At 63.0% G+C, this 13,015-nt stretch overlaps 1 protein-coding gene across 2 annotated transcripts; it reads right to left on the bottom strand.

Moving 5' to 3' along the window:
- Window positions 1-2,610: 2,610 nt before the first annotated feature.
- LOC107306858 (RING finger protein 145-like) lies at window positions 2,611-9,380 on the bottom strand. Of its 2 annotated transcripts, none has more exons than XM_085547622.1 (10): window positions 8,979-9,380; window positions 7,794-7,902; window positions 7,247-7,338; window positions 6,705-6,940; window positions 6,390-6,565; window positions 5,970-6,110; window positions 5,695-5,877; window positions 5,422-5,569; window positions 4,218-4,574; window positions 2,611-3,320 (listed from the first exon to the last, which is right to left on the bottom strand). In XM_085547622.1, exons 1-10 carry the CDS (start codon window positions 9,157-9,159, stop codon window positions 2,751-2,753), a joined length of 2,193 nt encoding a protein of 730 aa, XP_085403748.1. In that variant the 5' UTR covers window positions 9,160-9,380; the 3' UTR covers window positions 2,611-2,750. The 2 variants fall into 2 exon arrangements, with proteins under 2 accessions (XP_085403748.1, XP_085403749.1); XM_085547623.1 differs by having other exon boundaries at window positions 5,695-5,813; window positions 8,979-9,377.
- Between the last annotated feature and the right edge of the window lie 3,635 nt (window positions 9,381-13,015).

The raw sequence follows: 13,015 nt of genomic DNA, 5'->3' as shown, positions 1-13,015 counted from the left end.
ATGACCCCACAGTGCTGCCATCCACGGTCACCATCCATCCCTGCGTCCATCTGTCCCTCCATCCATCCATCCCCATGTCCATCCATCCCTATGTCCATGCATCTCTCCCTATATCCATCCACCCATCCCTATGTCCATCCATCCCTATGTCCATCCATCCATCCTTAAGTCCATCCATCCCTGTGTCCCTATGTCCATCCATCCCCATGTCCATCCATCCCCATGTCCATCCATCCCTATATCCGTGCATCTCTCCCTATATCCATCCACCCATCCCTCCATCCATCCCTATGTCCATCCCCTCATCCATCCATCCACCCCATCTTCCTCTCCAGCATCTGCCCATCTTCTCAACTGACCCATCCACCCCCATATCCCTCCATCCATCCCTACAACCCTCCATCCACCCCATAACCCTCCATCCACCCCATATCCCTCCATCCAACCCCATAACTCTCCATCCATCCCCATAACCCTCCATCCACCCCATATCCCTCCATCCATCCCTATATCTCTCCAGGCATCCATACAACCTTCCATCCATTCCTATATCACTCCATCCATCTCCATGTCCATTCATCCCTATGTCCATTCATCCCTACCACCCTCCATCCACCCCATAACCCTCCATCCATCCCTACAACCCTCCATCCATCCCTATATCCCTCCATCCACCCCATACCCCTCCATCCCTCCACACTGGGTCTCCCCAACCTCCCTTCATCTCCCCCCATTCCTGCTCCCCATCATCACCCATCGCTGGACCCCAGGGCTGTGCAGCACCGCGGGGACCCGGACCCCCCCCATACCCCCCCCCCGCCCCCATTTCCAGGCAGCGCCCGTGGGATGCCGGTTGTCTCCGCCCGGAGCTGATCCCGCAGGGAGCCGCGTTCCCTGGCTCCGGGAATGGGCCCTAATGGAGGAGCGGGGGGGGCTGCGTTACCTATGGGGGGAGGTGGGCACGGGCCCATAGTTCCCCTATTGCTGCTACCTATGGATGGATGGACCCCCCCATCCCCATTGCATCCTTATCCCCCCCATCCCCATTTCATCCTTATCCCCCCATCCCCATTGCATCCTTATCCCCCCCCATCCCCATTGCATCCTTACCCCCCCATCCCCATTACATCCTTACCCCCCCCATCCCCACTGCATCCTTACCCCCCCCCATCCCCATTGCAACCTTACCCCCCCCCATCCCCATTGCATCCTTACCCCCCCATCCCCATTACATCCTTATCCCCCCCATCCCCATTGCAACCTTATCCCCCCCCCATCCCCATTGCATCCTTACCCCCCCCATCCCCATTGCAACCTTATCCCCCCCCCATCCCCATTGCATCCTTATCCCCCCCCATCCCCATTGCATCCTTATCCCCCCCATCCCCATTGCATCCTTACCCCCCCCATCCCCATTGCATCCTTATCCCCCCCATCCCCATTGCATCCTTATCCCCCCCCCATCCCCATTGCATCCTTATCCCCCCCCCATCCCCATTGCATCCTTATCCCCCCCCATCCCCATTGCATCCTTACCCCCCCCATCCCCATTGCATCCTTATCCCCCCCATCCCCATTGCATCCTTACCCCCCCCATCCCCATTGCATCCTTATCCCCCCCCCATCCCCATTGCATCCTTACCCCCCCATCCCCATTGCATCCTTATCCCCCCCATCCCCATTGCATCCTTATCCCCCCCCATCCCCATTGCATCCTTATCCCCCCCCATCCCCATTGCATCCTTATCCCCCCCATCCCCATTGCATCCTTACCCCCCCCATCCCCATTGCATCCTTATCCCCCCCCCATCCCCATTGCATCCTTACCCCCCCATCCCCATTGCATCCTTATCCCCCCCCATCCCCATTGCATCCTTACCCCCCCCATCCCCATTGCATCCTTACCCCCCCCATCCCCATTGCATCCTTACCCCCCCCCCCCCCGCCCAGACCCCCCCCGCCCCCCATGGCCGCCCCCCCCACATCCCTGCAGTCACGGAGCGGCGCGTTGGGGGCTGTGGGGGGGGGTTGCAGGGTCTCCCTGCCGCTCGCCCCCCCCCAATCGCGTCTCACGGCGCTTCTCTCCCTGCCGCTAATGGGCCGCAGGGCCCCATTGGGACGCGGTAAGTGCGGGTGGGGCTGAGCTGCAGCGGGGGGGTCCGGGCCCTGGGGACCCTCCTCCCCGTTCCGGGCAGATGTTGGGGGTCCCAGCAGGGCCGGGTGCCCACACAGGGGCCGGGCCCCACGGCCGGGACCCCCATCGCTTCACGGCTCCCCCCGCCGGGCACCGACCCCAAAGCGGCGGGGGGTGAGCCACCCTATGGCAACCCCACACCCACCCCGTGCCATCCTATGTCTGCCCCACACTATCCCATGGCTGCCCCACACCCGCCCCATGCCATCCTATGTCTGCCCCACACCCACCCTATGCCATCCCATGCCGACCCCACACCCGCCCCATTCCAACCCGCCCCCACCCCGTTCCCATCCATGGGGCACGCTCCTCCCATGCCCCGTACTGGGTAAGTCCGGCCGGCCGCGCTCCGGGGGGGGGTGGCTGCGTGGGGCCGCCCCCCGTGGGGGTGTCACCGGGCGGCACCGGAGCTGGGCTGCAGCGGCTGCGACTCCGGCTTTATTGCAATTAGTCCCGGTGCTGCTCGGTTCGGTTCGGTCCGCCCCACATCCCCTGCACGGCCCGGGGGGGGGGGACACAGCCCCACCATCCTGCCGGGCTCGGGCAGCCCCCGGCGCTACGAGCCGAACCGGGCGCCGTGTGTGTCCGAACCGAACCGGGCGCCGTGTGTGTCCGAACCGAACCGGGCGCTGTGTATATGGCTGTGTCTGTCCGAGCCCGGCCCGGTGCCGGCTGAACGGTCCGTGTGGGGGGCGGGGGGCGGCGGCTCTTTGGGGTCACGCTGGAGGGGCCGGTCCCGGTGCGGGGTGACGGTGGGACGAGGGTCGGGCTGCGGCGCTGCGCCCCCCCCCGGCTCTGTGGGGTCGGACTCAGCTCGGAGCCGGGGGTCGCTGACCTCGTTCACGCGGCCGGCTCCACCCGGCGGCTCCTCCCGGGGCCGGTCCGGGGCTCCTCCATCTCCCGGCTCCTCCCGGGGCCGGTCCGGGGCTCCTCCATCTCCCGGCTCCTCCCGGGGCCGGTCCGGGGCTCCTCCATCTCTCGGCTCCTCGTCCTGCCGGGCCGGTGCCGGTTCTGGCGTGACCCGCTGGTGGCACAGGGGACACGAGTCCTGCACGTACAGCCACTTGCGCAGGCAGGAGCCGTGGAAGAAGTGTCGGCACGACGTGATGACGGCAACATCCATGTCCTGCGGGAACAAAGGGGGCTCAGTGCACGGCCACACGGCACAGGGGGGACGGGGTAATGGGGGGGGACAGTGGGGCAGGGGACAGGGGGTGGGGGATGGGGGGACAGAGGGATGGGGGGACATGGGGACATGAGGGACATGGGGGACGGGGGGACATGGGGGATTGGGGGGATGGGAGGACATGGGGGATGGGGAGACGGAGGGATGGGGGGACATGGAGACAAGGGGACGGGGGGACATGGGGGACGGGGGGACAGGGGGGATGGGGGGGACATGGGGACATGGGGGATGGAGGGACGGGGGGGACATGGGGATGGGGGTCATGGGGATATGGGGTACATGGGGGGACGGGGGGACATGGGGACGGGGGGACATGGGGATGGAGGGACGGGGGGACATGGGGGACAGGGGGGATGGGGGGAATGGAGGGACATGGGGAATGGGGGGACATGGGGACGGAGGGATGGGGGGCATGGGGACGGAGGGATGGGGGGACATGGGGGACATGGGGATATGGGGGGACATGGGGACGGAGGGACATGGGGATGGAGGGACGGGGGGACATGGGGGACGGGGGGACATGGGGATGAAGGGACAGGGGAACATGGGGGATGGGGGGGACATGGGGGATGGGGGGGACATGGGGGGACATGGGGGGACAGGGGGGACATGGGGATGAAGGGACGGGGGGACATGGGGGACGGGGGGGATGGGGGGACGGAGGGACATGGGGAATGGGGGGACATGGGGATGAAGGGATGGGGGGACATGGGGACGGGGGACGGGGGGACATGGGGGATGGGGGGACATGGGGGACGGGGGGGATGGGGGGACGGAGGGACATGGGGGATGGGGGGACATGGGGGACGGGGGGACATGGGGACATGGGGGTCTCACCTGGAAGCAGATGGCGCAGACGTCGTCGTGGTGCCGCAGCTGCCCCCTGGTAGCGCAGGGCAGGGAGCTGATCTTCTTGGCGGCCTCGCGGCGCAGCAGGAAACTCCTCCAGCCCGACTGCGCCCGCAGCCACACGTTGCAGTATGAGTGCACCACCATGACCGAGGCGCCCAGCCAGCTCCACTCCCCGAACAGCGACTCCCAGGCTCCATAGGCCACCACGCACACGGCCACCAGGAACTCCAGCACGCGGCTCACGGCGCTGACCGCGTACATGATCTCGTCCATGCGCTGCAGCGGCGCGTCCTGCAGCAGCTCCGCCACAAACAGCGCGTAGATGAACAGTGTGCCCAGCACCTGCGGGCACAGAGCAATGGGGGGGGGCACGGGGGGATGGGGGACGGGGGGATGGGGGGACTGGGGGATATCGGGGACACGGGGGGACAGGGGGTCATAGGGGACATGGGGGATGGGGGGACAGGGGGTCATAGGGGACATGGGGGACAGGGGGACGGGGGGACAGGGGGTCATAGGGGACATGGGGGATGGGGGACGGAGGGACAGGGGGTCATAGGGGACATGGGGGATGGGGGACGGGGGGACAGGGGGTCATAGGGGACATGGGGGACAGGGGGATGGGGGGGACATGGGGGATGGGGGACATGGGGGATGGGAGGACATAGGGGACATGACGGACATGGGGATATGGGGGACATGGGAGACACGGGGGGACAGAGGGGACTGGAGGGATGGGGGGACATGGGGGACAAGAAGACATGGAGATGGGGGGATATGGGGACAGGGGGGACAGAGAGACGGAGGGACAGGAGGACAGGGGGGATGGAGGGACGGGGGGACATGGGGGAAGGGGGGACATGGGGTCATAGGGGACATGGGGGACGGGGGACAGGGGGGACATGGGGATGGGAGGACATAGGGGACATGACGGACATGGGGATGGGGGAACATGGGGATATGGGGGACATGGGAGACACGGGGGGACAGAGGGGACTGGAGGGATGGGGGGACATGGGGGACAATGTGACATGGGGGACATGGGGACATGGAGATGGGGGGATATGGGGACAGGGGGGACATGGGGGGACGGAGGGACAGTAGGACGGGGGGGATGGAGGAATGGGGGAACATGGGGGACGGGGGGACAGAGGGATGGGGGCCGGGGGTGACGGGGGTCCGTCCGTACCTGCAGGGAGGTGAGCATGCAGCTGGAGACCAGGATGAGCAGCCAGAAATCCAGCTGGAAGAAGCGCGCGATCTTGTAGGCCATGAAGCAGGGGAAGATCAGCAGGAAGAGGCACAGGCTGACGCCGCGGAAATGCTTCCAGAGGCTCCTGTTGGGTGCAGCTCAATGAGGGGGCGCTTCCCACATGGGCACCCCCCCATTGCAGCCCCCACGGCTGCCCGTCCCCAGCTCCAGCCCCCCCGTGCAGGATGGAGGGGTGCAGGACGATGGTACCTGTTGCGGGAGGCCCCCATTGCCAGCACGATGGGGTCGGCGATCTCGATCATGGACTGCAGCGTGGACGTCACCACGATGAAGAGGATGATGCTGAGGAGGAAGGTCCGCTGCAGGACCTGCAGGTCGAGCAGCCCCGTCTGCAGCGCCAGCAGCAGCAGCGTGACGCCCTCCGTCACCCCCCTGCACGGAGCGGGCGGTGAGTTGGGGGGGTCCCACAATGGGATCCCACATGGGACGCCCCCTGCCCTCCCTGCACCCCCAGCCATGCTCACCTGTGCATGACGTTGCCGTTCTGGAAGGCACCGAAGCCCAGCAGGTAGAATTTGCAGAGGTTGAGCACACCCAGGGCAACGTAGGAGACGGTGAAGGTGAGGCCGATGAGGGAGTAGGGCGTGCTGCAGCACTCGGCCACGCTGCAAGGGAGAGCGGGGAGCTGCACCCGGCCCTGCTCACCCCATCACCATCCGCACCCCATCACCATCCTCACCCCATCACCATCCTCCTCCTCCTCCCATCACCTTCCTCACCCCATTACCCTCCTCCTCCTCATCCCATCACCCTCCTCCTTCTCATCCCATCACCATCCTCACCCCATCACCATCCTCACCCCATCACCATCCGCACCCCATCACCCTCCTCCTCCTCCCATCACCGGGTGGGAGGAAGGCAGGGGAGGGGGGGGGGGTTCCTACCTGCTGAGCAGGATGAAGAGCAGCCCCTGCTGGGCCACGGGGCTGCTGGAGGAGGCCAGGAAGGAGGAGAGTCGCAGGGAGAACAGCGCCAGCCAGAAGACCAGGAAGAGGAGGGGGACGGACAGCTGGCTCCATAGGGACATCCCCAGCGCCAGCAGCCGGTACAGCTCCATGGCCTGTGGGGCAGGGCGGCTCAATGTGGGGCAGGGCGGCTCAATGTGGGGCAGGGCGGCTCAATGTGGGGCAGGGCGGCTCAATGTGGGGCACTCACTGATGCACGGAGCTGCATCCAGCCGAGCTGGCAGCCCCACTTACCTGTAAGATCTCCCTGCAGGCGGCGGCAGCCAACTGGAAGGGGACGAGGATGTGGGAGCCCAGCACGTAGAGCACCTCCATGCTGGTGAGGATGGCGGCGAAGGTGTTGGCCACGGGCAGGACGTGCAGGGGGAAGCCGCAGAGTCGGGCCAGCAGCGGCAGCAGCGGGGCAGCAAACAGCCAGGCCTGTCGGGTTCTCATCAGCAGCGCACACAGGGCACAGATACAGACCTGGCCTGTGGGGGAAGCAGGGTTGGCCCTACAGAACCCAGAGCCCAGCACGGACACCGGCTCCAAATGAGGGCAGGGGGCTGGGGAGACACCGGGAGAGGGGGGGGGGGGGGGACAGCCACAGGGGGGGCAGGAACATCCCATAGTGGGACAATGGGGGGCTCAGCCCTTCCCATGCAAAGCCTGGGGGGGCTGGGGCCAGGGAAAGGCCCCGGGGCTCCCACCTGCTGCTGGCCGCCCCCAAAACAGGGATACAGATTGGGGGGGGTCCCAGGATGCTCAAAGGGAGCCCCCCCCCCCATCCCACTCACCTGCCAGGGCCGTGGTGAAGCGGCCCAGCTCCGCCATGTTGCTGTACACGGCGCCATGGGACCCACGCTGCAGCTCATGGCGGACGTAATCACTGCACAGAGGGTGAGCGTCAGCCCCACTGCTCCCCACAGCACCCCATGGCCCCACATCACCCCACAGGGCTCCCAGCACCCCCAGACAGAGCATCAGCCCCACATCACCCCATGGCCCCCCATCACCCCACAGGGCTCTCAGCACCCCCAGACAGAGCATCAGCCCCATATCACCCCATGGCCCCCCATCACCCCACAGGGCTCTCAGCACCACCAGACAAAGCATCAGCCCTATATCACCCCATGGCCCCACATCACCCCACAGGGCTCCCAGCACCCCCATACAGAGTATCAGCCCCACTGCTCCCCACATCACCCCATGGCACCACAGCCCACCCCACAGTGCTCCCAGCACCCCCAGACAGAGCATCAGCCCCACATCACCCCATGGCCCCCCATCACCCCACAGTGCTCCCATCACCCCCATCCCACCCCATCCCCACACAGGTCTCACCTGGCTCTCTGGTGCCCGGCACAGAGCAGCAGCACAGTGAGCAGGTGGAGGTAGAGCCGGACCAGGGAGTGCACGGGCAGCACCAGCAGCACCAGGCACAGGACGTGGCCTGCAAAGAGAGGGGGGGGGTTAGAGCCTAATGGGGACGGTGCCGTGTCCCTCATCCCCAAATGGAGGGCTCAGCACCCCACACCCTGCCCCTATAACATGGCACAGGGGAGGAGGATGAGATGGGATGTGAGGGTACCACAAATGGCCGCCATGGCACAGAGGGGGCACAGCTGGGGACACAGCCCGGCCCATAGGAACACCATGGCACGGGCAGGCCCTGCGGTGTCCCCCATGTCCCACACACAGCCAGGCCTTCGGGCTTTAGAATGGCCCTAATAAATCCCTACAACTGGGGCTGACCCCACTATGGCCAGGCCTTGGGGTGTCCCCCATGTCCCACATACAGCCAGGCCTTTGGGCTTTAGAATGGCCCTATTAACACAGCCCAACAGCCGGGGTGTCCCCCCATGTCCCACACACAGCCAGGCCTCTGTGCATCCCATACAGCCAGGCTTTAGGATGGCCCTAATACATCCCTACAGTCAGGGCTGTCCCCACCATGGCCGGGCCTTGGGGTGTCCCCAGTGTGTCCCAACCTTGTGTAGACCCACCATGACCAGGCCTTGTGGTGTCCCCCATGTCCCCCATACAGCCAAGCCTATTATATAGACACCCATTATAGACACCTATTATAATAGACACCCATAACCCTAATAAATCCCTACAGCCGGGGGTGTCCCCAGGCCTTGTGGTGTCCCCCAGCCTGTGTAGGCCTCACAGCGGCCCTAACACACCCACACCCCGGGGGGCCCCACCGTGTCCCCAGGCCTTGTTGTATCCCCACCCTTGTATTGCCCCCATACCTTGTATTGCCCCCGTACCTTGTATTGCCCCCATACCTTGTTGTATCCCCGTACCTTGTTGTGCCCCCGTACCCCGTGTTGCCCCCAGCCCGTGTGTGCCCCATCTCACCCCCCACCCCCCGTTCCCGTTCATCCCGTGTGCCGCCCCCCCCCTCATTCCTTCTATCAGCCCTACCCCCCCCGGCCCGGCCCCACATCCCAACGCTGCCGGGATCCCCGTGTCCCCGCCCGGTTCCCGTGTCCCCGCCGTTCCCGGTTCCCGTTCGCTCACCGCCGCACCCCGCCGCCCGTATCGCCGCCGTTGTGATCGCGTTGTCCCCCGCTGTCCCGTTCCCGGTCCGTTCCCGCAGTATCTCGGTGATGGCGGCGGGCTCCCATCGGTACAGCAGGTCCAGCAGCGCCAGCGCCGGGACCCGCAGCACCACGTTGGCCACGGCCTCCAGCCGCGACATGGCCGGGGGCACCGGGGGCACCGGGCCGGGACCGAGCGACCCCCGCGTCCGAGGGGGGTCCCGGCTCCGGGCTCGGTGGGACCCCCCCCCCCTTTAGTGGCCGCCCTTTGTGTCCTCCCGGCCGCCAGGGGGCGCTGTTCCGGCGCTGTTCCCGCTGGCAGCTCGCTCCGTTCCCGGGCTGGTCCCGATCCCGCCGATCCCGCCGCCACTTTCGCTTTCTCCCGCTCCGCCCTACGTCACGTGACGCCGCGGCGGAGGCGCGTCGCGTCCGCCATCTTAACGAAGGGCACGGAGCCGCGTTAAACTCGGGGATTCCGCCATCTTGGTTAAGGGCAGCGCGACGCGGCTCTCTTTGATGACGTCACCACGCACAAAGCATCGCGTCGGCCATCTTGAATGCGGGCAAAATGAGGGCGAGCGGGCGCCATCTTGAAGGGCTCCCCGTTACCGGAGGCGGCGCTGAAGCACCGGAACGCGGCACCGGGAGCCGGGATTATCAAAGAATCACGTGTCACATCCATCAAAGACACTCGGTGAAATTTATTACCCGAGTCTGAGCCCAACAACGGAACCGAAACCACGAACACATCCCGACCATAGAACCCATCCATGGATCCCATCCATATGATCCCATCCCATCCATGAATCCCATCCATAAGATCCCATCCCATTTATGGATCCCATCCTGTCCATGGATCCCATCCCGTCCATGGATCCCATCCTGTGGATCCCATCCCATCCATGGATCCCATCCAATTTATGGATCCCACCCTGTGGATCCCATCCCGTCTGTGGATCCTATCCCATCCATGGATCCCATCCCATCCATGGCTCCCATCCCATCCATGGATCCCATCCTGTCCATCCCATCCCGTTTATGGATCCCATCCCATCCGTGGGTTCTTCCCATCCTGCCCATGGATCCCAACCCATGGATCCCATCCCGTGGATCCCATCCCTTCCATTGATCCCATCCTGTCCATGGGTTCCATCCTGTGGATCCCATCCCATCCATAGATCCCATCCCATGGATCCCATCCTGTTCATTGATCCCATCCCGTGGATCCCATTCCGTCCATGGATCCCATCCTGTCTATGGATCCCATCCTGTCCATCCCACCCATGGATCCCATCTGTGGATCCCATCCCGTCCATGGATCCCATCCCCTTCATGGGATCCCATCGCATCCATGAATCCCATCCCGTCCATAGGTTCCCATCCCATCTAAGGATCCCATCCTGTGGATCCCATCTTGTTTATGGATCCAATCCTGTCCATCCCATCCCATCCATGGACTCCATCTTGTGGATCCCATCCCGTCCATGGATCCCATCCATGGATCCCATCCCGTCCATGGATCCTATCCTGTGGATCCCATCCCGTCCATGGATCCCATCCTGTGGATCCCATCCCGTCCATGGGTTCTTCCCATCCCGTCCATGGATCCCATCCCGTCTATGAATCCCATCCCGTGGATCCCATCCCGTGGATCCCATCCCATCCATGGATCCCATCCTGTCCATCCCATCCCGTCCATGGGTCCCATCCTGTTTGTGGATCCCATCCCGTCTATGGATCCCATCCCATCCACGGATCCCATCCTGTCCATTCCATCCCATCCATGGATCCCATCCCATGGATCCCATCCCATTTATGGATCCCATCTGTGGATCCCATCCTGTTCATGGATCCCATTCCATGGATCCCATCCTGTCCATGAATCTCATCCCATCCCTGGATCCCATCCCATGGATCCCATCCCCTTTATGGATCCCATCCCGTCTGTGGGTTCTTCCCATCCTGTTCATGGATCCCATTCCGTGGATCCCATCCTGTCCACAAATCCCATCCCATCCCTGGATCCAAACCCATCCATAGATCCCATCCCATCTGTGGATCCTATTCCATCTATGGATCCCATCCCATTCATGGGATCGCATCCCGCCCGTGGATCCCATCCCGTCCATGAATCCCATCACATCCATAGGTTCCCATCCCGTCTAAGGATCCCATCCCGTGGATCCCATCCAGTTTATGGATCCCATCTTGTGGATCCCATCCCGTCCGTGGATCCCATCCATGGATCCCATCCATCTATGGATCCCATCCCATCCATGGATCCCATCCTGTGGATCCCATCCCATCCATGGATCCCATCCTGTCCATTCCATCCCATCCATGGATCCCATCCAATTTATGGATCCCACCCTGTGGATCCCATCCGTCCATGGATCCCATCCTGTCTGTGGATCCTATCCCATCCATGGATCCCATCCCATTCATGGGATTGCATCCCGTCTGTGAATCCCATCCTGTTCATGGATCCCATCCCATCCATGGATCCCATCCTGCCCATGGATCCCAACCCATGAATCCCATCCATGGATCCCATCCTGTCCATGGGTCCCATCCCATGGATCCCATCCCATGGATCCCATCCTGTTCATTGATCCCATCCCGTGGATCCCATTCCGTCCATGGATCCCATCCTGTCTATGGATCCCATCTTGTCCATCCCACCCATGGATCCCATCTGTGGATCCCATCCCGTCCATGGATCCCATTCCATCCATGGATCCCATCCCATCCGTGGGTTCTTCCCATCCCATCCATGAATCCCATCCCGTGGATCCCATCCTGTTCATGGATCCCATCTTGTTTATGAATCCCACCAATGGATCCCATCCCATGGATCCCATCCCATCTATGGATCCCATCCATAAGATCCCATCCTGTCCATGGAACCCATCCCATCCGTGGTTCTCATCCTGCCCATGGATCCCATCCTGTCCATCCCATCCCATCCATGGATCCCATCCCGTTCATGGATCCCATCCGTGGATCCCATACTGTCTATGGATTCCATCCTGTGGATCCCATCCCATCCATGGATCTCATCCCATTTATGGATCCCATCCCATCTATGGATCCCATCCAGTGGATCCCATCCCATTTATGGATCCCATCCTGTCCATCTCGTCCATGGTTCCCATCCCGTCCATGGATCCCATCCATGGATCCCACCCTGTTTATGGATCCCATCCTGTTCATTGATCCCATCCCGTGGATCCCATCCTGTTCATTGATCCCATCCCGTCTATGGATCCCATCCTGTCCATCCCACCCATGGATCCCATCTGTGGATCCCATCCTGTTCATGGATCCCATCCCATCCATGGATCCCATCCTGCCCATGGATCCCAACCCATGAATCCCATCCATGGATCCCATCCTGTCCATGGGTCCCATCCCATGGATCCCATCCCATGGATCCCATCCTGTTCATTGATCCCATCCCGTGGATCCCATTCCGTCCATGGATCCCATCCTGTCTATGGATCCCATCTTGTCCATCCCACCCATGGATCCCATCTGTGGATCCCATCCCGTCCATGGATCCCATTCCATCCATGGATCCCATCCCATCCGTGGGTTCTTCCCATCCCATCCATGAATCCCATCCCGTGGATCCCATCCTGTTCATGGATCCCATCTTGTTTATGAATCCCACCAATGGATCCCATCCCATGGATCCCATCCCATCTATGGATCCCATCCATAAGATCCCATCCTGTCCATGGAACCCATCCCATCCGTGGTTCTCATCCTGCCCATGGATCCCATCCTGTCCATCCCATCCCATCCATGGATCCCATCCCGTTCATGGATCCCATCCGTGGATCCCATACTGTCTATGGATTCCATCCTGTGGATCCCATCCCATCCATGGATCTCATCCCATTTATGGATCCCATCCCATCTATGGATCCCATCCAGTGGATCCCATCCCATTTATGGATCCCATCCTGTCCATCTCGTCCATGGTTCCCATCCCGTCCATGGATCCCATCCATG

This window comes from Coturnix japonica, chromosome 4, assembly GCF_054131305.1.
Source record: "Coturnix japonica strain WE chromosome 4, WE-NBRP24, whole genome shotgun sequence".
Lineage (NCBI taxonomy): Eukaryota > Metazoa > Chordata > Aves > Galliformes > Phasianidae > Coturnix > Coturnix japonica.
This window is presented reverse-complemented; position numbering and strand designations above follow the sequence as displayed.